At 39.1% G+C, this 26,836-nt stretch overlaps 1 protein-coding gene across 2 annotated transcripts in view; it reads right to left on the bottom strand.

Moving 5' to 3' along the window:
* Positions 1-24,836, bottom strand: part of chn1 (chimerin 1) — a 206,083-nt gene extending 181,247 nt beyond the window's left edge. Inside the window, exons 1-2 of one of the 2 annotated variants that reach the window (XM_028806257.2) lie at positions 24,786-24,836; positions 24,302-24,440 (exon numbers count right to left, since the gene is read on the bottom strand). In XM_028806257.2, coding sequence (XP_028662090.1) covers positions 24,302-24,320 — 19 coding nt within the window. In that variant the 5' untranslated portion in view covers positions 24,321-24,440; positions 24,786-24,836. Of the gene's footprint in view, positions 1-24,301; positions 24,728-24,785 lie in introns of those variants that run through there. The other variant, XM_028806256.2, reaches the window with a different exon arrangement.
* Positions 24,837-26,836: the final 2,000 nt, after the last annotated feature.

Genomic DNA, 26,836 nt, shown 5'->3' with positions numbered 1-26,836 from the left:
ACTATTAACAGACACACTCACCACAACAGAAACTTGGTGATTGTGACAGGCATATCCTTATTACAGCATGTGTACAGTTATTATAGACAAATAAGCAGCCGTCCAGGTATGGACTGGTATTCAGGTACAAAGTTGAAACGAGCACCAGAATGGACAGCAGTATATATTAAAGGACCTGTTCATAGGTACATCTACTCTTACCTGTACAGGGCCAATTGTGAATCAGAACATAACATGCAAGTGTTTGGGCAAAATAGGAGAAATCCAGAGAACCCCCTAGAAACATCCAAAGGGGACAAAGACGGAATGTGCAGCAACAAAAAAAAAAAGATAGTGACTGAAGAAAGTACAGTAGACCCCTGCCAAGTCGCAGTTAAGAGTTCGTGGCCTCAGTCATTTGCGGATTATTCCTTAGAACCTATCTAATAATTGTTAGCGGAAACAGCAAATATCCTCCGCAATTTTTATGGCTCGTTTTGTGGCAATACTGTACTGTAGAAAGAACAGGAAGCAACTGTAGAGGAAAACGCGGCTTGGGATGGTGAAAGTAGACAATAGAATTTGAAACTCCCAGCAGTGGCTCGGATTGGTCTTCTGCTGAGCGTGTTGGGGCTGTTGGGGTCAAAGGATGTCAGCAGGGCTTTTAAAAAGGGGGCCGGTGACCAAAAGCAAAAAAAACAGTTTTTGTAATTTGTATTTCAAGTTCCTGTCTGTCTGCCTGCCTTCTGTTGGGTTACCTGTACTTATTTGTTTTGTCCAGAATTGTTTCGTGGTTGGCGTCTGGATTGTCTGCCTTTGTACATGAGGAATATAAGTGGATTCATGGCCATCCTGCAAAGAAAGGAGCGCTCCTGAACCCGTCTTCACCATTTCAGGAACTAGCGGTAGGACTATCTTTACATTCCCATTTAATGTGCGGATCTTTGGACTATCTATTTTCATCATTACATCATTACAACATCCGTTGCCGTTTTTCATGATTTACTCTGTGTTTTGTTTGTGCTTTGTTGTATTTAATGTGTAATCGCAATAACGGGAACAGGGGTGGTATCCTTGTTTTCATTTGTTTCATTTGTTTTCATTACATTTTTATTTGCTGTTTGATTACCGGTTTGCTTTGTTTTTGTCTCTGTTTGTGAGTGCGTGCGGGTCGGGCCAAGGCTTGCTGTTTCCCTGGAATCTCCACCATAAAAATAAATAATTCACCGTCTTCTCAATGGTGTGAATCTTAGCGGCACCGGACTGCTACAGCGTTTTTCATTTCTCCTTGCTGCTGATTGACTGTGATGCATCTCCAGCCGAGTGTTCTTGTATTTTCCGTTTTGTTCCTCTTAACCCTTAAACCGCCACAACCAGCTATAGTCGTTTCCCAGTGCCATTTGCGAGCACGCAGGAGCTGATCAGTCAGTGCCGTACATTTGTTGAGCAGCCAGCTCATGACCACTGCCAGCCCCTTGTGAGCAGGGGGGCTGAACACACCCCTAGAAGACACGGACGCTCTTCAAAAAACCCTGATAGACTACTTTCACTTTACTCCCTTACTTGCGGCTGCTCTGTCGCGTGATATGCTTCTCGCTCAGCGCTACACATACTTAAAAGCCTGAACAACACCTGTCCTTTTTGGCAGAGTGCTTTGTTTCTCTCTCCTCCCCCAGGCATCCTCTGCTCCTGTTGGGGGGTCCCGCTCCCGTTGTGTTCCCCATAATGTTTGCCTATTCTTTAATTGAGAACTAACTGCATACTGAGCTCATTTTACTTCTGAAAGAGACATGTTTGTTTGAAGTTTTGAATAAAGTTCCTGTCTCTACAATCTCCTGTGTTCCTTTGCAATTCTGTGACCCAAGCGTGACACCCTGCAGCCTCACTGTCCCTGGGATTCAGCCACTGCACTAGACTAGCCTGCCAGCATCAGCGCTTACCTCTGTGTGCTTGAGTGCAGCCAGTTCAAGCGCAGTTGGCTCAGTGATTTACTGAATTTCATCCATGGCGTCAATTGCACCTTGTACATATTGTTCCAGTAGTTTGTTTTTATAGTTTTTACAGTTCATTGGCAGTGTGTAAAATGATCAGTGTTGCAGTAATCGTGATGCTCTTTGCATGAAAAAAAATGTGTTCCATTAAAATTTCACTTTTTCTTTGTAAATTGTAACGTTTACTTAAAGTGCAGAAAAAAGTATTTGGTGTCCAGGGATGCATTAACCCCCAAGTATGTGGCAGTTTTAGGGTTAAAGCCCCAAGATGCACCTTCTAAGGTTTCTAGCAATGAAAATGCACTTGCATGAATTACAGTACATATAGCGGTAACATCTGTATTTTACATTCTAGCACTGCGGGAGACATAGCAGTACAGTACTGTGCACTATACGGGTTTACCTTTACATTCTTTTTTTTTTTAGGTAATGTATTAAGCTGAGTTTGCAATTAAATTAAAGTGTTTTGGGGACATATTTAGGGTTTAAACTATTAAAATAGGCATTTTTTTAAACCACATCCAAAATTCATGGTTTTCACAATTCGCGGGTGCTCTAGGAACGTAATCCCCATGAATTTTGGGGGTGTACTGTAACACTAATCATTAGGCCACAGGAAGAAGCAATTTCTGCTATCCACTTAATTCTTCTAAAAAACATCAAGTCAAGTTTTGAAAGTCCCTAAAGTCCTACTGTCCACCACATGACTTGGTAGCTTATTCTAAGTGTCTATGGTTCTCTGTGTAAAGATGAACTTCCTAATGTTTGTGCGAAATTTACCCTTAACAAGTTTCGCAACTGTGTCTGGACTGTGTTCTTGATTAACTCACTTTAAAAGTTACTGTCTAGATCCACAATCATGTCACCTCTTAATCTTCTTTTGCTTAAACTGAAAAGGCCTGGCTCTTTTAATCTTTCTTCATAATTCAACCCCTGTAGCCCTTGACTACACACTCTAAGTTCATTTTGAAATATCTGTACAATATACATATTAATGATAATTTGATTGGCTATTTTATTTGTCCTGCGAGTCTGTATGTATCCTTGTTCTTTTATATTTCTGCTGCTGTATACATGCTGTATTTCCCCTCCGGATTAATAAAGTTTATATAATCTAAATCTTCAGAGTGTTGCTAACAATCTCTCATCAGAATGATGGTCTAAATAAACCTATAAATAAGACATACTATAGCTACAACTCTAAAAAATATTTATATTTATTAATATTATATTTATTAATATTAATTTTTTATCCTTTCAAATAATCAGATAAAATATTGGGCATATGTTAAGCAACACGATAAATAAATAGAGGTTAGAAAATGCTCAAAAACAACTAGTAAAATGCTTCATTTTACCTTTAAATAGTACAACTTTTAAAAATACAACCTTTAACAACTAGTTTAGCCTTTGCCCTTATCAGAAAGGAGAAAAAAACAACTTAAATTGATTAAATTATATTTTGATGTCATTATTCTAATTTCACTTACACAAAGAACCAGAATGACGCAGACGGCCTGGTTCCAGATCTTTCTACATTGCAAGCAATAACACTATAAGATGTAATACTGGTACACTGACAACAACAATATTTGAACTTCAGCCTTCATGACAACACAGGTTGAAACCAATCTGACAGCAATGTCACCGTGACCTAAACCGCACGGACCAGGTGAGCACAAGTACCACTGTTTAAAGGCTCATTCAACCTTGCATGAAATTTCACTGATTTTTTATTTTTTTCTCTGAACAGAAAGCAAAGAAAGTACTGAAAACAGAAACGTTGTACTGAACGAAAAAGTAGTACAGTATATTATCTTTAAAAATAAGAAAATGCTATAGTTCTCAGACTTTTAGATTTTAGCTCTGCTTTTGAACTCTTGATGTCACAATTCAAGTAAAGTCTGAAGGCTGTGTAGTTGGACTGTCAGGCATCGTTCTTAGTTATTCTCTCCATACTTTTCAAATCATTTTCAGTGCATGCAGGAACCCGATGACAGTACATTGTTTTTCTATTGTGTGAAATGGTAACCTTTTCAGGACTTAAAGCTGAGAATAATTATTTCATCTTTGGATGTCTCTATTAGAAGACATAATTTGGGAAACATGCCATTCATTTTCATTTGTGAAGTCTAACTGGTATACAGAAGTGCACTATATAATTGTTGTAGTACTTATTTGACAAAGGTTTGCCTTGGCTTGAACTTCATCTAGTCTGCTCCCTGCACTGCCTTGCTGGGTTTACTGTCTAAACTTGTCTGCTCTCTCCACAGGTACTTATTGTTTTATTTCTTTTAAATGGTAAAATTGCATTTTGCTGTGAGAGGTGTTCATACAAAGTGATGTAAAATAGTTACTCAGTATTTTTCTCTTTTACTTTTGCTATGCAATATGTTATTTACTGTTCCGTAAAGGTGAGTAAAACGAAAAGCAACCTTAAAGTGTATACCTTGAAAGACATTTAAAATAATGAGTGAAGAGCTTTTCAATTACTCTGGCACTATTAAAAGAAAAACCTTAATACAAAAGCGCTTATAACTTATTTTACTACTTGCATACAATATACCATAAACTGATTGATTGATAACAAAAAAGCTTAGCTTTACTGCATGGTCAATTAAATATACATTTTCATATACCCTGTATACTACATATAAAAAAAACACAAAAAAAACTACGGCAGCTACAACCACGAATGAAACAAATTTGTATTACAGCATTCACATTTAAGGGATTATTGGATTAAATCTTCAGTTTTTCAATAGAAGACCTTAGGTGAGCCAGGCAAGCGTCTGTTCCTCACATTAGCCATAAAATCCAGTGACTGAAGAACAGCCTTCCAAACAGTAAAGAACCCAATTAAAAGTGCAGCTCAATCTCTGATTACACTGAAGATTTTAATGAGGTTGATTAACACCTCCACCCCTCCTCCACTACACAGAGGACCTGTGAGAGATGAATACGTACTCATTAAGAATTCATACCTTCTAGTCACAGGGGGTCAGGGATCCCCTGAAAAGCACTTTATATTGATAACAATTCAATCTGCTAAAATCCAATCATCGGTAGTAAACTGTACTTTATCCATTATATATTATAGGCACTGATCACATGTTGAACAACCTAAAAAAAATAAAAAACCCTCATCCAGTCTGCAATTCTATTCCCAATGCCACCCGCCACCAAAAGACACAAAATATTTTGTATCATGGAGTTTGCAGTTTAACTTGCTCTGATAAATTTATCAATAGTGAGTTGATTAAAAGGATTTGAGTAATGCACACTATAGCCAAATCTCATTTCTTGTCTAACAAAACAACACTGAGTTCATCACAATGAAGCTGCAGACTGCTTATTAAAATAAAGACAAGGAGAAGGAAAGTGCCCTTTAAAACAATATTGTAAAAAGTGTTCTAAAATACGGTGCAGTGACACCACAGACCACAACAATAAAAACTTCAAAGTTCTCTGCTTAAAAAGGGGCAAAAGAGACCGCATTTAGAGCCCCATTAGGCAAAACTCCCAGAGACTAAATTTCTGTTTTGTGGCTCAGATTACTTATGGTTAGTACAAAGAAATAAGTACATTTCACAGTACAGTGGAACCTCGGGTCACGACCGTAATTCGCTCCAAAACTCTGGTTATAACCCGATTTGGTCGTGACCTGAAGTAATTTCCCCCATAGGATTGTATGTAAATACAATTAATCCATTCCAGACCGTATGAACTGAATGTAAATATTTATTTATTTATTTATTTTTTAAAGATTTTTAAGCACAAAAATAGTTAATTATACCACAGAATGCACAGCGTAATAGTAAACTAAATGTAAAAACATTGAATAACATTGAGAAAACCTTGAACAGAGAAAAGTATTCACGCTATAGCCTTACGAACTGCTCGCTGTTAACACTTTTTTTTTTTTTAAAATGAGTTTTAAGCACAGGGAAAAACATGAACATTTGAAAAATCCGTAATTTAATAAACAACCAAGAAAAGTAACATTACAACAATGCACACTACGAACCGATTGCAGTAAACAGAAGCAAAGTGGAGGTTAAAATCCAAAAGAAAAAAGTCTTCATTAAGTACAACGAGGTTAAAACAATGCTTGAACCAGTCTCTTTAAAACAAAGCCCGGTGCATTCTTTAACTGCCTTCTCGGCCTTACGCGGCCAGCCCTCCCTCTCTCTCTCTGCACAGGGAATGCACAGGGAGAGACTGAACACGTGCGGAAATCATCTGTGCGTACGAACCGGAAGGGAAACTGGCTTGTTCGTCACCCAAGTGTGTGGTCATAAACAGATGCAAAAGTTTGACGAATGTTTTGGTCGCATCCCGATTTGTATGTGGTCCGAGACGTTCGTGACCCGAGGTTAACCTGTATATGCACAAATTCTAAACTTCACAGTGAAAATAATCCATTATGAAAAGTCTACTTTACTTTATTGCATTTCTGCTTTATGCATTTTATGATTTATGCATACAAAAGCAGCAAGTGACTTTAGATGTCCATTTATTTTTGTGTAAACTGGGTCATAACACTTTGTAATACTTATGACTTAAGGAGCAACATTCAGGATGGTGCAATGAGGGCACAGTCTATTACAGTACTGTACTTTCTAATGACCCACAGCAAGTCAGAGAGTTGCAGCCCACCATATGGCAAATGTTTATCAAAAATATTTCCCAAACTTGCTGAATTACATTCAGGGTTTTGGAAAACCAGCTATTGTACGTCTATGAGTTAGAATACTTAACATGACTTATAAAGGTCCCAAGAATATCTAAAATAGGGCTGCATAGCCTCAGTCCAGATGTTTTACACAAACAGCAGTCTCTTAATCAGACATTGTTTTCAACCTGATTACAAATTAATTGATACTTAATTTGACTTCTTCCCATAATGCGTCTGCATACACACATCCATCCATCCAGTTTCCAACCCACTGAATCCGAACACAGGGTCACGGGGGTCTGCTGGAGCCAATCCCAGCCAACACAGGGCACAAGGCGGGGAACCAATCCCGGGCAGGGTGCCAACCCACCGCAGGCATACACACACACATACTAAACTTTTATTAAATTTTACTGCAAAATTCAAAAATTGAATATCAGTTTAATGTCACACACAAGACTACATTACTCCTGGACTGTCAGTCTCTCATAATTTCCAATTTAACCACCTTCCCTAAAGCTTTCAAAAAATAAGAAATTTGAAAATAAACTGGTATGGGTAAGAAGTAAAATAAATAGGCTAGTTCTCAACTATATATGCTTACTAGAATTAGATTGATATCCTTTTAAAATCATAGGGTAGCTTGAAAAAGCACCTCAACCAAAGAGTTTTGCAAAGTAAACCTTTTGAACAGCTCAGGTTAACTCTACATCTTTCAAATGCAAACAGAAAGTAAGCATATTTTGAACCCTCTTTTTCAACAAAGGAACAGAACAAGTAGTGCACTTTTTAAGACATCAATAGTAGCATGCTATAATGTATAATAGGATGGATAATAAATTGTATCTGCATTTACAAATCAGCACTGCCACAAGCCTGTTTTCAGGGCAAGGTGCTCCAAGACAGCACCTCCTGGACAGGATTTTTCATGAGGGCATCCAATTTCGAGACAGCAGTCTTCAAAACAAAGCAATGTTTTTTGTAATGCAAAAAGAATGTTACATGTGGCAAAGAAATAATACAATAAAACCCATAAAAGTGAGCCGGGAATCAAAGCCAGGACTCTTGACCTATGAGGAAGCAGTGTTAACTGGAAATACACAGCATTTTACTGCATGTCAATTTTCAGTTTAATTTTGGTACTCATTTAGGTACTGGTTTATATTTTCAATTTTCTAAATTGATATTTTCATTATGTCATGTTCCACTGGAAGTTGGTCATTTAAAATGTCCATGTGGATTCTGAAAATAGCCTACTAAATGTGGAAAAAAAAAAAAAACTGCTGGCTATATTTATTAAAACTGATAAAGGTTTCAGGAATATTCTCACCTGAGACTTTTACTTAAAAATTTAAATAGAAATGTAATTTTAAATAATTGTTTGGAAAATATGATCAGTTCCTTCATATTTGTTTTGATGTAGAAACCTTACAGATTACATTTATTCTGAAACTGGTTGGTAATTTATAAGGTTTTCCAGTTTGATGCTTTCAGTCAAGCTAGGTTCTAGTTTAAAAATAAAATTCAATTGGAGATGAACACTTTTTTCTCACTTTAAAAATGAGCTAGTATTCTGTTGATCAATAGTAAAAACACATTAAGTTTTTAATATATGGGGTAATAATGTGGAAATGTTCAAAGAGTTTTGCTTTTTACAGCAATGGTACCTATCAACCATGTAGTATAACTTGTAACAAAAAACAATTAAAAGTGTCAAATTCTAGGAAGAGAAAAAGATAAGAAGGGTGTGTGCATACAATGATTTAAATGTACTAATCGAGAGCAAAACAAACAAGGTCTACGGCCATTAAAGACTCACCAGAGCCTCTAGGCCTCTTACTAAATGTAAGTTTTATATTTGATATACACATTATGGTGCATTCATCAGCAATTACAGACATGATGTAACTAAATCTGAACATTAAATCCAGTTTATTATTAAATGCCAGTAAACACCACTACAGGTCATTTCTCCCTATTATGGTGATCTGGCCCTAGGTTCCTGTTTTCCTCCTTAAGCCAAGGCTTCCAGGAAATGTTTCATTTTACCAAAGACACATCCTGCTCCTCCGTGTAAAGTGAAAGGGTCTTGCTAAACTTAGACATGTCAATTTTTTTTTCCTTATTCCAATCGGTTTCTTCTTGTAACTTTTCAGCTTGTCCATAAGCTGAACTGGTAGGAAAGTTCAAGTCTTCCAGAACACGGTTTACTTTCAATTAATAACAAATTAAGTTACTCTTCTGTCTACATATCATCTTAAAATAATGCTATAAACCATACACCACTTGCCTCCAATAATGCAAACAGTAAAACTGCAGCTGATGATCTGAAGTTGATTCAACAACAAATAATGAAGTGCCTGATACAGATGAGTGTAAATTGTTCTGCACATTACACATCTGATTCAAGTTGATTTATACCCCACTATTAAGGCAAAAACTTCAGTGATAAAACATACTTTTAACCTAAACAGACAAGAGTTTCATAAGCAATAATTTACATAAACACCTATAATTATAATAATAATAATGGAATAATAAATAATATTAATAAGCAATAATATAGATAAACACCTATTCTAAATAAAATATTTCACCTTGCTTTAAAATGTTCAATAATTGATTTATTATTTAAAACAAAATCTCTGCTAGCCCTAAACCATATTTTTGCTAAAGTGGGCAATAACCCTAAGCCTGCTACTTAGAAATTCTATTAATAATTCATTGATCTGTCAGGCAGACTGTGGTTTGTGAGGCTCAAGGACTGAGTCTCCGATATGGAAGTGAGTGACATTGGAGGATCACAAAGAACAGTCCTGCCTTTCTTTCTTGTTCACCATATACGTCTTTGACTATAAATATAACATTAGGTCATGTTACTTGCAGAAATTCTCCCAATGATTCTGCACTAATCGAGTGTAATCGACAAGGGTAATGAGATGTAATACAGGAGTCAGGTGGAGAATGTTGTTTCTTGATGCAAAGAGAATCATCTAGAACTAAACATCAGCATATTCAAGGAACTGGTTATTGACTGTCACCACACCAAAGAGCCTCCAAGCCCCGTCACTATTCAGGAGGAGGTGTGGAGGTGGGCTACCCTACAAGTACTTGTCTTGCACTTTTGTTTTTTTTTTAATTTGGAAGACTAATGCAATTTTCTGGAAATAACTAAAATTGAATTGTTTTATGTTAGATTTCCATCGTAATTACTAAGCTGATTTTTTTAATGAAAAGCAGCTTATAACTTACAAATAAAATTTGTTTACATATAACTGGATCTACTTTAGAGTCGCACAATATCTGACAGTTCTCTTTAGCCATGAAGCCAGTGTGCAGCACCCCAAAGCTTTAGAAGGCTGGACAGACCATTTCTGTTTGGCACATATAAACTACTGACAGCCCTAACAAGGCAGGGAAATGTTTGTGGAGAGTACTTTTAGTTTTAACAGAGTCAGCAGATGTACATACAAACCATAGTCTATAAAGCACACCTGCTGGATGAAGAATCAATTAATCACATACTAGAAAAATGTGAAAGGGACATGGTGTGCATGGTCAGAAAGTTCTTAATCTTTTTCACAGTTAATGTCTTCACGTAGTTCAGTACATCCGGCGCCGCAGAGAGTGGCAGCCTTTTCAGCAGCTCCGTGTATGACTGTATGTGTACTTTTCTACTTTTATTTTTCTATTTTTATTTATTGATCACTCCTATCACTTTATTTTATGTGGATTTGTAAATTTCCCATTGGGATTAATAAAGTACCTATCTAGTTTGCAGGTTATCCTTGTATCAGAATAGATTTTCCTCCAAGTTCTCTGGTTTTCTAACCACATCCCCAAACAGAAAGGTTTTTAGGTTAACTGGCAATTCTAAATTGGCAATGTGCGAGTATATAAATGATTAAGCCCAGCACTGGAGTGGATTCCTATGAAGGGTTAGTTCCTGCCTGCTGCTGTCAAGATGGGCTCCTTGCCCTTTACAAAACTGTACTGGAATTAGTAAACCTGATCTTATGATGTCTTATTTGGAAAGGTGTTAAACTCATTGCATGTTACTTTTAAATGATATCGATAAACATGCATAAACTTTGTAGATTTTAGTGTTTTACAGCTTATTTAAAATTTCATCACAAGTGATCATCCAGAACAGTCCATACTGCAAAATCCTTCATTGACATATTAAATTCAATTTAAAATTTGACCTGATGAAGTGTGCTATAACTTAAATCCTTCATTCCATTTACTATTATAAAATACATATGTTAAAAAGCACACAAATGGCTCTGTGAGAGTGTGAATGAGCTCTGCACCAGACTTGTCTCCTGCCTTGTGACCAGTGGTGCATGAAAGGCTCCAGGCCTTCCAACACTTCACCGTAGTACACAGTTCTTAAACATGAAAAATTATCCAATTATTTTACATGCACCAAACCTGGAATAAATTAAACACAAAAAAGTATTCATTACACAAAAATAATCACATTAATGCATTGTTTAATAATATTGCATAGGACAATTCAGTTCTACAAAATATTGCAAATTATTTGCTTTTACTGATTCAAGTAAACAGGCAAAAATGTTAGTTTATAATACCCAAAAATAATAAACTCGGCTCCACTTATATTTTACCTGTAGAAAATGAAAATAAGTATTTCAGAAGTCTCCATGGAAAGAGTCATTAAAGCATATAACACATCATTACACCATCTAGCCTTAATCTTTGGGCAACTGCTTACTAGTTAAGCCTTTTTGCTGGCAGTGTTGAAATAAAACTTGATTTTTACATGACAATGCTGGCAAACTGCATCTTTATTATCAAGGCCTTTGCTCTCAGCTACATTGTGAAAACAAACATTAACCAAATGAACCACTTCATTGTAGATCAGCATATGTTACTTGGAACCTTTGCAGCCATACTATTCTTACCTTTCAGCATCACTTCACCAACACCAATATCTACTAACTCTCCCAAATTGCAAAACATTTTCTAAAACTAACCGAGGATTTTTTACAGTAAAGGCTAAAACTTTCAAAAGGATTGTTCACCTAAAATGTGTGATAAGTAGAAACAGATGCACTATAAAATATCTAAAATATGCATAATATCTATTAAAAAAATATTGAAACTCAATGTATCCTAACGATGACAGATTTTTACATACCATTGTACTTGGTTACAATATTACACTAGTATACTATACCACTATTGAAAAGTATAAGAAAAATCTCTTTATGCTGTGTATGTCACTTTATCCTTAACGAAATAAAGAACATGAAGCAATGCAGGAATCTAATTCTTATTTTAAGCAAGATGCAGAGCTAACCTGCTTCTGGTGTAGCATCTTGCCAAGGGCCAGAAGGCAACCAAAGCGTGTAGGATGTTCTATGTGACTGCATCCCAGATACTTGTACAGTATATAATAAACATCTCTTCCTCAGTAGACAATGGCAAAGAAAAAATGGAATCCATCAAACAAGTCCCAGAAAGTATATCAGTTTATCCCGGACTAAGGTTCAATACTTTTGTGTTTGTTCAAATCTTCTGAACACTAACTTGAGCTTCATTATCTTAGATACTGTGGTATTGCTGGTTAGTCTTGTAGATAGATAGATAGATAGATACTTTGTGCTAGGCCAGAGCAGTTTTTTTTCCCACTTAAAAGAAGAAATTCACAAAACATGAATAAGAAAAACTACAAGGGCCTTCAGTAGTTGAACTGCTGGTGTACATTGGCTAGGACACAAATTCACACAATAATAATTTTAAAAAATTAAAAACTTAATACCAAGTGGGTGCAAGGTAATTTAATATAAAACAAAGATAAAGCAAATGCATGCAGTACATTCAACTTGGATTCATTTACAGTTCATCTGATGCCTTAAGGAGATTATGATAATTTCTTGCATTGATGCGAGTCTTTTAGACCATGGCTGATTAAATGTTTTGTAGCAGAGCATCAAGTTTGCTCTTTACATCTTTTTTCCAAAAGATGAAAATACTTTTATAGGACATGAGTGGCAGAATCAAGAGTTAAAGATGCAGGAATATGAATTCCTGAAAAGCCTGGCATCGTGCCTCAACAACTTGATCATGATAATTTTAACTAGGATTTAAATAGCTATGGTCTAATTAGCCTAAGAGATAAAGCTAGATTAAAGAGCTTGTCACGAGTATGCTTTGCGGGTTTTGAAGTTACGTTGTAAAAAAAAAGACCACACTGATCATTGTTCATAGAGATCACAATAGCTTTAGTTCAAGTACACAGCAATTAGAATCCAATCATGTGGAACAAAACAAGCATTTTCACTGAAGGGGTTAGGACAAAGCACTTCCATAGGCTGTTATGATCAACCAACACCTTCCAGGCACAATGCATTGTAAAAAAAAAATAATAATAATAATATATATACCTCAAGCCCCTTTAATCTTCACTAATCCAGAAGAGAGAAAAAAACTATACACATGTGTACATCTAACATACAGAGCACAGTAAATACACACAGTCAGGAGGAGCCACAATTAAAAGAGGAAGGTGGCAGAGGACTCCTCCTGCAAGAATTAGAGACAGAGAGAGGGAGAAAAACAATACCTCTGCATGCCATTGTGAGAAGATAAGGAGCACTGAGGGGCTTCAAATCCTTTCAGTATGAATGACGCTCTAGAAGAAAACTTGAAATGGAGACCCTGCAGTGCAAGCAAGCAGCACAAAAGATACGGCTGTCTGAGAACGATATTGTTAAGGAAAGGTAGGAACAAAGTTGCTCCTTTAAGAGAGTGTGAAAGAAAACACACTCAAGATGTCCAATAAATCAGAAAGAATAACAGGGTAAGTGGAAAAACAACTGTATTGCCCATTTAAGACAGGTAAGCTTAGAGGATGCAGAGCTGAAGAGTATAAGAATACTAGGGTGTGCCAGAGGGAGCTCTGAAGGTCGAGCTACTGACTTCATAAGCAATTCTCAGGCTTGACTCAGATGGGAGTTTAGCAAAGCAATGTGGTGATGTCACACTGCAGAAAGACGCAGGAGTCCAACAGTCTAAAGAAAGAGAGAGAGAGACAGAGACAGAGGGTGGTTGGGGGGGTGCAGGTTTAGGAAAAGTGCTTTATGGTATTGAGGAAATGTTAACCAGTTTAGCAGCTGACAAGTGTTAAAGGAACTACACAGAAATATCCAGAAGGGCAGGAGGACTTTTGTTAGTCTTTTGTTTACTTTGCCTGTTCTTCCTCATACTTAGTTCAACAGTGTATTGTACAAAAAAAATAATGTTTAAGAAAACACCATCATTATTCAGAAAGTAGAGAAAAGTCAAGTAAAATAACACCTTTTATTGGCTAACTAAAAAAATATGCAAGCTTTCGAGGCAACTCGGGCCCCTTCTTCAGGCGAGATGTATTTAATTAATTAATTGATTACATCTTGCCTGAAGAAGGGACGGCTCCAAGTTGCCTTGAAAGCTTGCATATTGCAATCTTTTTTAATTAGCCAATAAGAGGGGTCATTTTACTTGACTTCTCACTACATCCATAATGGCTAACACGGTACAACACCCTAGTACTTCAGAAAGTAGAGATAATCATTAACAGGACTCTCCCCTTATTACTACCTTACTTTGTCTTGAACCTGTTGTGACACAAATGTTTGCAACATACTGTCTACATCAAATTCAGCTCCATTTTCCACATGCTGCAAGTGATAATGAATTTTTAGTCACGTTATTTATATTATAAACTAGCTGTACCCGGCCACGCGTTGCTGTGACTCAGTCTGGTTAAATGGAAAAGAAAGAAAAGAAAAAGCGCACGTTTCTAATATGTTTAATTTCACAATGCTTGTGGGTATACAGTATTTTTTGTTGTTCCATTGTCTGAATGGTCTGATGTTTACACGCAAATCTTGCAATGATCGATCAAGAGCCTCGTGCGACTTTTTGTGCGCCATTGTGCATTCATCACAAACAATAAGTTTGCATTTCTGCAATACTTTTCCCATGCTTTGGAAATGTTGCATGTGGGAGTTTCAATGAACTGCATGTTCAATGGCAATTTCAAAGCAGAATGAGCAATTTTTCCACCTGGTAGCAATGTCGCAGCTATTCTGGACGAAGCAAGAGCTAAGGCTATGTCATTTTGGGATCGAATTGAAGCCAGAATCAATCTAATTAGGAACGTTTTACCAGTTCCTCCTGGCGCATCTAAGAAGAAGATTTCTCCAACCTTGTTCTTGACAGTTTGCATTATTTGATCGTAAATGCCTTTTTGCTCAAGCATTAAGAAAGATCAAAAGATCACTCGTGTTGTAATTTTGTTCACGGCGCAATTCTACATCAAACGAAGCAGATCGATTCGGTGATGGCATTCCCAATTGATTGATAACTTTGTTCGCGATTTCTAAGCACAAATCTTCAATCATTATCAACGCTTCGTTGTAGATTTCTGCTGTGAAATCCATGTTCATATTTGAATTTTCGTTGCATATTCGACGGAAAATATCTTCAGCCATGTGTGATTTATATTTCTCCCATAACTGTGTTGGAGATGAAGGACAGCAGGCAGTCAATACGATTGCAAACAATGCACGAATTTGATTTGGATGTGACGTGTTGCACGCGTCACTAATGCATACATCCCAGTGTTGGTCGTTCTCCAATAAATTCAGAGGTTGACATGCACTGCGGAAAGTGGCATGTGTAATGCCGTTGACAATTCTCAATTGCTGGAAAGACGTTGGACCGGGCACATTTACCAACAGCATGCGAAGAAAGAAGCATTCATCTTGATTGGGATACACGGTGTACAGTCTGCCTATCGTAGTTTCTTTGAATATGCCAGGTTGTCCGTCGACTCACTCTCCTCGTTTGCGTCGTTGAAATGATTTTCTACTCGCATTCCATATGTAATACGTAGGCACTTCCGAATACAGCAGTGTTTTTGCAAACGCATCATTTTGACATAACGTGAAGAAAGCAGTTAACGTTGTAGCCGGTGGATTCAGGGCTATTTGTTGCACATTTGCAGCTGTGAAATAAACACGTTGTCCATTTTCTAGATGTACTGCTAAGTGAACAACAGCTGGACTTCATTCATCTATGGGAAATGAAAGAATTCACCATACAGCTTCATTGCTGCTTATATATCTTTCAGCCTGATACTGTGCGATTTCATCGATATGTATGACTGCATTCCTATCACTTCTTTCTGGTTGCACGCCAAAAACTGCCATGTCGCTGCCTTTATTCACGTACTTACAAATGTATTTGATCGATTTAATGGAGTTAAAATCATAAATGGATCATAAATTGGAAACATTGAAATGGAATCGTAAAATATTTAGTATAGCGTGTGTTGCTTTTACGTCCAACTGATGGCGCTGTTTTTCAAAAAAAGCATGTTTTTACCTGTCACAGGTGTGACATCTATATAATTTAGGTATATAAAAACACGCGCGTATTCGAATGCAACGTTCTGTCAAAATTTCAAAACAATCGGTGAAGAACTTTTGGAGATTTAAGGTTTTGAACAAACGAACATTTACATTTTTATTTATATAGGTACTTAGTGTTAATGATCTTCGCCATCATTAACAGAATCGCTCGATTTTCATTTATACGTATAAAAAGTGCAAAATATACCCGATACTGATAAAACACAAAACACTACGCAGTATGTACACACATATACACATAATTAAGCACACAAATGTGCACTAATTTGTTTTTACAAAACACTATTTTCATTAAATATGAAACTCTCTGCTCCTAGTCTGGCTACTTTAAGTCTGCCGGTCACCCACACAGCTACCCAGTTCTGCAATGCACCATGATGCAGGTAAGCAAGAACAATTCCAGCCAAATATCAGAAAGGTCATCACTTATATTAAAAAATATATATGAGGTGAAACACAAAAATAACTGGATGGGTAAAAATCTAAAAAATATGTATTGATGAATTACAGCATTCTAAACATTGTCACCTTCTATATACTACCCCACCTGATCTCTGCACCATTCCATATGTATCTTCCATTAATTGAAACAGTGCTGGAAGTCTTCTTGCTTGAGGCTTTTCAACAGGCTTGCCGTTTCTGTCTTCACTTTATCCATTGAAGAAAAATGTGCTCCCTTCAGGTCACTTTTGATTTTTGGGAACAAGTAAAAATCACAGGGAGCTAAACTGGGAGTATAGGAGGACAGGAATATTTTTGTCACTTTACAGAAAAAGAGAAAATTCACGAGAAATTTGACGTTGATTCGCTCTTTGATTTTTTCACCCGATATTATCGCAGCAACTTGTGTAGAGATTATTGTGCAAATCCTGTCTGGGCTCTTCACAGGATACACCTAGCTAGTCGGCGGTTTGGGAGGGCAAGTAGGAAAGGATATAGTTCTATGATTCACGTCCAGCCGACCTCCAGACGGTTTTCGAGGAAAGCCCAAAGCCCAGTCCGGTTATTTTTGTGTCTCACCTCATATATCCAAGTACTACAATGTCCCTTTCCAAAATGAGGAGGTATAAACTGATCAAAATAGCAGAAACTTCTCATCATACCCATACTTTTAGGGCCTCGCCTAGCATTTGAATTCACATACGTAAGAGCTGTAAACAGTGGTTTTATCAAAATAAATACTGTTGGACTAGAAAAAGAGTAAGAACATAGGGGCAAAAAGGAAGAGCTCATCTTCACCAGCAGGTTTAAGAGTGATGTACCCTGAATGTCACAATTAAATTTGTACAAGCAAATGAATCTGAAACACTCAAGCATTTTGAAATCGAACATTCCAAGAGCAACTTTAAAAGAAAATATTGTGTGGGCAAAAATCAAATTTGAAGTTTCAGAAGAAAAGATTTCCAGATTATCATTTTTTTTTCCATGATGTATAACAGATCGGCTGCGGTGGGCTGGCACCCTGCCCGGGATTGGTTCCTGCCTTGTGCCCTGTGTTGGCTGGGATTGGCTCCAGCAGACCCCCGTGACCCTGTGTTTGGATTCAGCGGGTTGGAAAATGGATGGATGTACAACAGATTGGGTAACTGAAAAGTTATGTTTGCAAAAAGTGCCTAGCAATGACATACACAAGAGGCGTTGGTGACTGGTTTGGAAACCTGAGCAACTGACATAACCTGCCTGTGCTCCAACTGTAAAACAAACAAACAAAACATGCAAGCAGTTGAAACATATCATAAATGCTGAGCAAAGGTGACTGCCAGGCATAAATAATAACAACCACCACTATCAGTTGATTAGAAATAAACAACAATGAAGCAGACTGGTGTAAAACAGCAACCCTCTTCACCAGCTACAGCTGGTCTGAGTTGTACTGAATTCAAGAAGGACCATCCATCCATCCATTTTCCAACCCGCTGAATCCGAACACAGGGTCACGGGAGTCTGCTGGAGCCAATCCCAGCCAACACAGGGCACAAGGCAGGAACCAATCCCGGGCAGGGTGCCAACCCACCGCAGGACACACACAAACACCAAGCACACACACTAGGGCCAATTTAGAATCGCCAATCCACCTAACCTGCATGTCTTTGGACTGTGGGAGGAAACCGGAGCGCCCGGAGGAAACCCACGCAGACACGGGGAGAACATGCAAACTCCACGCAGGGAGGACCCTGGAAGCGAACCCAGGTCCCCCAACTGCGAGGCAGCAGCACTACCCACTGCGCCACCATGCCGCCCTTCAAGAAGGACAAGATTCTAAAATGTAGACTTACAGCAGAGGCAAGGCCAGGTGATTTCTACAGTAAAGCTAGGGGCAAGGACTGAATGGATATCCTTATGGTTTAGCTTAAAGTCCATTTCCTTAGCCTTCACAGTAGATGAGAAGTACAGAACATAATCTGGGCATAAAGGAAGAATTTTAGTTCATCAGGTGGTTTAGTAACAGGGCAAGATCTAAAACACAAAGAGCACCATGACATGGCATATTGATTGATTGTTCCTTTGTTATTTATGTCCAATCCGCGCAAAAGGAGGAATTCCTGTTCACCAATAACACAGGTGTGTTCTGATAATCTCATGTGAATTACGTATATTTTTGAATGCTGAATTAAGAAATGACAATCATTTCTCCCCATCATGTAACATTTTTTTCACAAATCAAATTGTTTTAGCTGCCAATTATATTTGGTTTTTTTTTTTGGATTTTCACCTATAATTAAATATTAATGTCTTGTTTTAATTGTAATTTGAGTGAATTAAAGTCAATGTTTAAAGCAAAACAATTACTTTCTTCAATAATAAGGTCAGAATATACAAGTACTACAATGTCCCTTTCCAAAATGAGGAGGTATAAACTGATCAAAATAGCAGAAACTTCTCATCATACCCATACTTTTAGCTGGAATTGAACATGGCAATGAGCAGTCAGGGCATACAAAGGTCCCATGTTTTCTCTACGAGTGGGACAGCAAAGCCAAGAATCTGAATTGAGTGAGAAGGAACTGCCAGCTAGTTAAAAGCTACAGCTTGGTGCCAGAACCATCACCAGACCTACAGTACAGTAGTTTGAGGGATCCAGATAAAGTGCTGCTACCACCTCTTCACATTAAGCTTGGTTTAATAAAGCAGCTTGTCAAAGTCCTATCAAAATATGAAGCCTGTTTTATACATTTGTGTCAAAGGTTTCCAGGTTGGTATGAGGTGAAATTGAAAGAGAACAATTTTTTTTTTTGTTGGATCTGATATTAGAAAACTGATTTGTAATGCAGAATTTGATGCTGCAGAGAAAAACCCGGAAGGAGAGACTTGGGTATCATTCAAAGAAGTCATTTCTGAGTTTTCATGTAAAATGCACGTAACAATAAAGATCCAAATTAAAAAGAAATTGTGAGAAATTAGTTAAGTTTAAGGAATTGGACTGCAACAAGAGTCTCAGAATTCCATTCTGTATTCACATTTGGAATTTTCCCCGGAAAATCTTTGAGCAGTGAGTGATGAGCAGGGTGAAAGATTCCATCAGGATATCAAGGACATAAGGAAATAAGATACCAGGGACATTAGGGTGTCTGGAAGATGGAGGACTTCTGCTAGATGGTTCATGGGAATGTATCCAAAAAAAAACTGTACAAACAATGAAGTTTTATATCATCTATATATATAAAATCCCTATGTGCGTCCAGGTGTCCGTGTGTGGGTGTCTTCTGGTGAAGTGCGCATGCGCGGGGCACTGTGCGATGCGCGATATTACTGTCAGAGAAAGTTAGAGGCGTTTTACGGAAATACAAACCAGTATTACTGCGAGAGGAAATTAAAGGTACACAATACAGTGACGCATATTACAGCCACATACAAGCCAGTATTACTGTCAGAGGAGATTAAAGGCATATTACCGACGCGCACGCCTGTATTATTGTCAGAGGAGATTAAAGGTATATTACGGACGTACAAGCCAGCGGACGTACAAGACGGTATCCTTCAATAAGGGCGCGCACAAAAAGGGCGACCTCAATTGGGCGCAGCGAATAAAGGCGCGCGTAAATAAAGATCTGCACCTTTGTTGCTCTTCACATATTCCAGAGCCATTTGAACTAAATTATCTACGAAAACCTTTATTCGCCGCGCTCAATTGAGGTCGCCCTTTTGAAGCTCGCCTTTTTGTGCACGTCCTTATTGAATAGAGCCGTACAAGACAGTATTACTGTCACAGAAAATTAAATACACGGTGGCAGCCCACGAAGAACGGTCAGCTCAGCAAGTAAACATCAACAAAAGAAAGGCTGAAAGAAAGAAAAATACGACCAACAAAAAGAATGAGGTCAAAGTCCCTTGCCATTTAATATAGACTGTTCCTACTAATGTTTATACACTACTGTTCTAGCGCCCGTTATTGTAACGGGCTTAATGACTAGTAAAAAATAAGAAGTAACAACAATTGAATAAGTTATATGTAACTTGATGAATATATAGTTTTCTTTGCATACAGTATATGCTTAAAATATTACATTGACTAAATATTTAAAACTAATTTACTGTAGAACAATATTGTATACAAGCTTAAATTGTGTAATTTGTGATTTGCTTTAAACCTTTTTTTGTAAAATTTTAAATATCTGTATGGAATGTTATTTGATTTTAATAAACAAAATAAAAAAGTGTCATTTGTTAATGTAATTACATTTCTTTTTAATTTTGTACTTTAATGTTGACATGATGGGTACGTTCCAGTTATATTATTTTGTGTTCATGAATGCAAATGAAAATAACTATTCACAATTAAAACAATTTTTTATGAGTTTAATTTTGAAGGCCTGTGGTGAAGGCATAAAAAGGAAAAATCCTATTTCATCAGCCGGCTTAATAGCAGGGCAAGATCTGAAATACAAAGAGCACCATGGGATAGAATATTTCAGGGTGAAGTGTGCAGATGTGAGCAAAACTGGGCAAAACAAAGGAAGAAGAGGGTGACGGTGCAAGGGACCTTATCACAATTAGGAGATGTTAAACGTGGTGTTCCACTGATGTTGGTGCTGGGGCCATTGCTATTTTTTAACACATATAAACGAGTTGGACAGGAATATAAATAACAAGCTGGTTAAGTTAGTAGATGATACCAAGCTAGGTGGATAGGCAGATAATTTGGAATCCGTTATATCACTACAGAAGGACTTGGACAGATTTGTGGACAATGCAATTTAATGTAAGCAAATACACAATAATTCTTTATATTTATATATCTTCTCACTAGTCTGCAATATGCTACCCCACAGGGAGGACCCAGGACATGAACCCATGATCTCCTTACTATGAAGCAGCAGTGCTACCATCTGTGCCACCTGCATGGTAGTATTACAGTTAGGATGTCAAAATGTGAGGTTTGTATACACAACGGTAGGTCTGAAAATCCTTCTCATAAGGTGTACTTTCGACTTAGGAATTGTTGTCGTGTTTGGACCCCGTGATCATCAGAGGTGACTGTGTGCAGATGGTGCAGACCTATAAATATCTGGGAGTGCAGCTGGATGATAAATTAGACTGGACTGCCAATACTAATGTTCTGTGAAAGAGAGGACAGAGCCGACTATACTTCCTTAGAAGACTGGCGTCCTTCAACATCTGCAATAAGATGCTGCAGATGTTCTATCAGACGGTTGTGGCGAGCGCCCTCTTCTATGTGGTGGTGTGCTGGGGAGGCAGCATTAAGAAGAAAGACGCCTCACGCCTGGACAAACTGGTGAGGAAGGCAGGCTCTATTGTAGGCATGGAGCTGGACAGTCTGACATCTGTGGCAGAGCGACGGGCGCTCAGCAGGCTCCTGTCAATCATGGAGAATCCACTGCATCCACTAAATAGTATCATCTTCAGACAGAGGAGCAGCTTCAGCGACAGACTGCTGTCACCGTCCTACTCCACTGACAGACTGAGGAGATCGTTCCTCCCCCACACTATGTGACTCTTCAATTCCACCCGGGGGGGTAAACGTTAACATTATATAAAGTTATTGTCTGTTTTTACCTGCATTATTATCACTCTTTAATTTAATATTGTTTTTTGTATCAGTAAGGTGCTGCTGGAGTATGTGAATTTCCCCTTGGGATTAATAAAGTATCTATCTTTCTTCTATCTATTGACTTGTCACCATCAACTTCCAGACGATGTTCAGAAGCCATTAAGAAGGCTAAAAGAATGTTGAATTATATGGCACAATGTGTGGAGTACAAGTCAAAGGAGGTTATGCTTAAGGTTTAACATGCACTAGTAAGGCCTCACCTATTATCTATTTTTTATTTATTATATTACATATTTATTGAATATATTTATGTATCTAGATTGCACAATACCATACATTGAATCAATGTTCATATTGCTTACTACACGTTATACTGCGGCTACTTCTTTGTCTTGTCTTTGCACAATGTCTTGTCTTGTTTGTGTTTTCCATCCATCCATTTTCCAACCTGCTATATCCTAACTACAGGGTCACGGGGGTCTGCTGGAGCCAATCCCAGCCAACACAGGGCGCAAGGCAGGAAACAAACCCCGGGCAGGGCGCCAGCTCACCGCAGGGCGTGCACACACACACACACACACACACACTAGGGACAATTTAGAATCTGCAACTCACCTAACCTGCATGTCTTTGGACTGTGGGAGGAAACCGGAGCACCCGGAGGAAACCCACGCAGACACGGGGAGAACATGCAAACTCCACGCAGGGAGGACCTGGGAAGCAAACCTGGGTCTCCTAACTGCGCTACCCACTGCGCCACCGTGCCTCCCATTGTGTTTTATTTTTAATTTTTATTTGCACTTCATGTCGTTATGTGTTAACTAATGTTGTCTTATTTTAATTTCTTATTTTGTCTTTTATTTTTCTTTTCTTCATTATGTAAAGCACTTTGAGCTACTTTTTGTATGAAAATGTGCTATATAAATAAATGTTGTTGTTATTGTTACACTGTGGACCCTGAGCTTCACAATTTCATCTATCTGTATACTTGTATATGGTTGAGATGACAATAAAGTTCGCTTTGATCTTGAGTAAATGAGTGTAGTTTTGGTCTCCAGACTTTGAGTGAAAGAAAAAAAAACACATAGCAAAGAAAGGAAAATCTGATTCCAGGTCTGTATGAAGTTAAGACTAAAAGAGTTGAACATTTTCAGTTTAAGCAAAAGATGATCCAAGAGGCGACATGACTGAAGTGTTTAAAATTATGAAAGGAAAGTCCAGTGGATCGAGACGGTGACTTTAAAGTGAGTTCATCAAGAACAGGGGGACACAGTTGGAAACGTATGACAGGTAAATTTCTCAAAAACATCAGGAAGTTTTCCAATCACACCGAGAGCCACAGGCACATGGAATAAATTGACAGACGGTGGGACTTTAGGGACCTTCACAGGTAGACTTGGTGTTATTTGGGGGGGAATTAAGCGGAAAAGATCTGTGAGCTTTGTTGGGCTGAATGACCTGTTCTGCTGTTGACTGATTGGTTAATACAAAAGGAGGAATTCATTTTTATCAATAAAACTTTTCATGACATGTTACTTAGCGGAATCGGATGCATTTTGCTAGTAAAAAGCGCCGGGGGTACCGCAATCAAAGTACGGCTTGACAAGCACAAGTCAGGCTGAATGACGAAGTCCGGTTCTACGGGACGAGCTCCTATTCCAGCACTTAGTGTACAGTATGCACAAAAACATGTGGTCTTTCGAAAGGCGCTATATGAAACAAACGCCAACAAAGCAGGCACGGGTGGCATTCAGCTCCACACTTACTCGCATGACTTCATATTGGCAGCCGATCGCTACAGCCCACCTTATCCATCCATCCCTCCTCCTCTGCTAAACCGGGGAAAAAAAGAAAACGAAAACCCAAATGCATCCGCAAATGAAAGCAAGGTGGCACGAGGGGCTAAACGCAACATTTAAAAATGCAATCCCCTCGAGAGTGCAAAATAAAGCAGCAACACCCGCATCAAAGGGAGTCGGCTGGCTTTGTCGCAGACAGCTGGCCTCTCTGAAGATGCTCGCTCGCCCAGGAGGATTCACCCGAGGGGACGACAACTGATCCTAATTGAGCACGCACTCCCGACTAAAAAGACAGAAAAGGTGTCGGCTTTCCACGGCAAAGTACACACGGGCAAGGCTTGTATCACTTTTGTTAATGAAAAGAAGAAAGAGAGAGACAAAAAAAGCTTTCAACTTACCGAACACCGTTACAGCCATTATCGCTCAAAACAAGGATCCCGGCCGAAGATTTGCGGACAAAAGCCCCTTGGGTGGGATTACATGGAGAATTTGCAGTCAGCCGCCCGTCCTTCACTAGACCTTGTTGTATCAGATTCTCTAAATAAAGAAATGCATATCATAATAATTCAGCAGCAGTCAGCTAACATATAAGAGCTCTGCACATGGCATGCCTCAGCACAACTCAAGGGGTATCTGAACGTTTCCCGTAAAAGAAAATAAATGAAAAAGAAACTGCAAAAAAAAAAGCGACAGTGATGATAAATCTTTTCACTGCAAAAATATACCCAAAGTTTGTCAAAAGAACTACTGAAAGGATATGCTATGAGAGAACGCTTTAAAAAAAATTGGGCGAAATTGGCGCTTGAACGCCCAGCCAGCCCGGTGACGCACACGAGCGAGCGAACGAGCGAGAGCGCGCGCGCCGAAGAAGTCACAACTCACTCGCCTGTCACTGCGAACGCCGCAAGCACGGCGCAGCCATCTTGAGGAGCACGTGACCGACTTCGCCTCCCGTGGAGAGCCGGCCAGCCGGCTTTTCAGGTCCAGTCGCCATGGTAACGCACATCTAACGCGCGTGCGAGTCTGTGCGCGTGCACGGGATTTTAAATTCCTCGACAGTGCGGCTGCCGAATACCAGAAGAAGAACACAACAGGTCGCATTCTTATTGTTAGATACAATACTATCGAGATCATTCCCGAAAACGATCTCAAAAGTAATTGACTCAGAAAGAGGAATATATGCGGGTTCAAACAATGGAGGGATGGATGGAAACGGAACTTGAACTTCCATTTGAGATGCGCTTCTCTTCACCATCTGAATTCTTCTGCCACATTTTAACAAACTGGCAAACCCAGCATTTCCTACCGCCTCCCCTGTAAGCAGCATTTTATATTTTTAGTTACATAGTTTGGAGACCACACACTGCAAGTACTGATCTCCTGGTAGTTTATTATTATAACTTTTGTGTGTTTCAAAAGAAGTACTTATGAATACTTCAAAATCACTTTTCTTGATTATCCGACTCCTCCTGACTCACCTTTACGAGAAAACCCCCACTTATGGTCTGCCATCCAACTCACGTTAATGGCTAGTTATGCAAGACATCAAGCTTTTTGGCCCTCCAGACCCAAAAAACTCAAATTGTGTTGGTCATTTTTGGATCATGTGTTGTGCAGGAAATTATACCCTTATGATATGGATGATAAAAAATAAACCAATAGGCATCTTCAGACAAAACAATCAGAAGCACTTGAAGTTCATAGGTGACTTGCTAGAACTATGATCAGGTGGTGGTGGCGCTACAGAAATAATGGAAAAGGTAGCAGAGAAACGTAGAGATTAATGACAGATGTATATCAATAAAGGATAGGATATTTTTATGTATTGTGAAAGGCGCTATATAGTGCCCGACCCGGCACAGACTGACGCAGAAGCACGTACTTAAATAAAACAATCTTTTATTTTTCTTCAGCCATGGGGCACGCCTTCCCCGTGTCCCACAGGCCCAACACAGTCCCAAAACACTCACAAATACCACAACAATCCTTCTATCACCACCACTCCTCCTCCTCCTCCTCAGCCTTAGTCGTCCTCCTCCTCCCGACTCTGGCTCTCCTGAGTGGTGGTGGCTGGCCCTTTTTATATCCCACCCGGAAGCATTCCAGGTGCTTGACCACCTGATCCTAATTGCACTTCCGGGTGGGGCTGAAGATATGACCAGCCAGGCTGCTGACTCCATGCAGCTCCCCCTGGCGGCCATCCGAGCCCCCAACCAGGCTGTGGAGGACTCCATCTCCCATGGAGCCATGCGCTGGGTTAGGGAATCATCGTCTGCCAGGGAGGCTGCCACCAAGCGTCCCGGGGGAGGTATTGAACTGTCCATGGATGCTCCCCCGGAACAGATGCAGCATGGGGCATGGGACCCGGCTGTCCATTACAGTATTGTAAAAGATGGCATGCAGGGACTGGCATTCCTGCCAGGACTTACTCCCTTCCCTTACCTGTTCAGAAAGCCCAAGTGGCAAATGAGCAAAAAGAGTGGCAGGGGTTTCATGCCTTAGCCAGGAGGGTGACAGAAGATGCCGGTACAGAAGGAGGTGCGTTGGGTTTCCGGCAGAAGAACAATACTCGGCCAGGAGGTATGGAGGACAGGGGGAGATAACCTGTGAAGACTACAGGCTCCCCCAATGCGCCAGATGGCGCCTGAGTCAGGATTCCAACACGGACACCCACAGGGCATGCTGGGACCTGTAGTCCTGCGGGGCAGCACTGTTGAGTTCTATGGGGGGGAGGCCGCCAGGGGGAGCTACCTGGGGTTAATGATCCCTACTTTGTGTGGCTTCCATTTGTTCTGGAAGTACTTCCAACAGGCTATGCCCTAGCACCGGAAGTACTCCCAGGTCCACAATAAAAGAAGCCATCCAGGCAAGTCAGAGTCGGGTTGAAGAAGGACAAATCTTGCCTGGAGCAGAGGAAGGAGAGAGAAAACGAG

This window comes from Erpetoichthys calabaricus, chromosome 8 (assembly GCF_900747795.2).
Source record: "Erpetoichthys calabaricus chromosome 8, fErpCal1.3, whole genome shotgun sequence".
Classification (NCBI taxonomy): Eukaryota; Metazoa; Chordata; class Cladistia; order Polypteriformes; family Polypteridae; genus Erpetoichthys; species Erpetoichthys calabaricus.
Note: the sequence above shows the minus strand (reverse complement) of the source record. Positions and strands in the feature narration are given on the sequence as shown.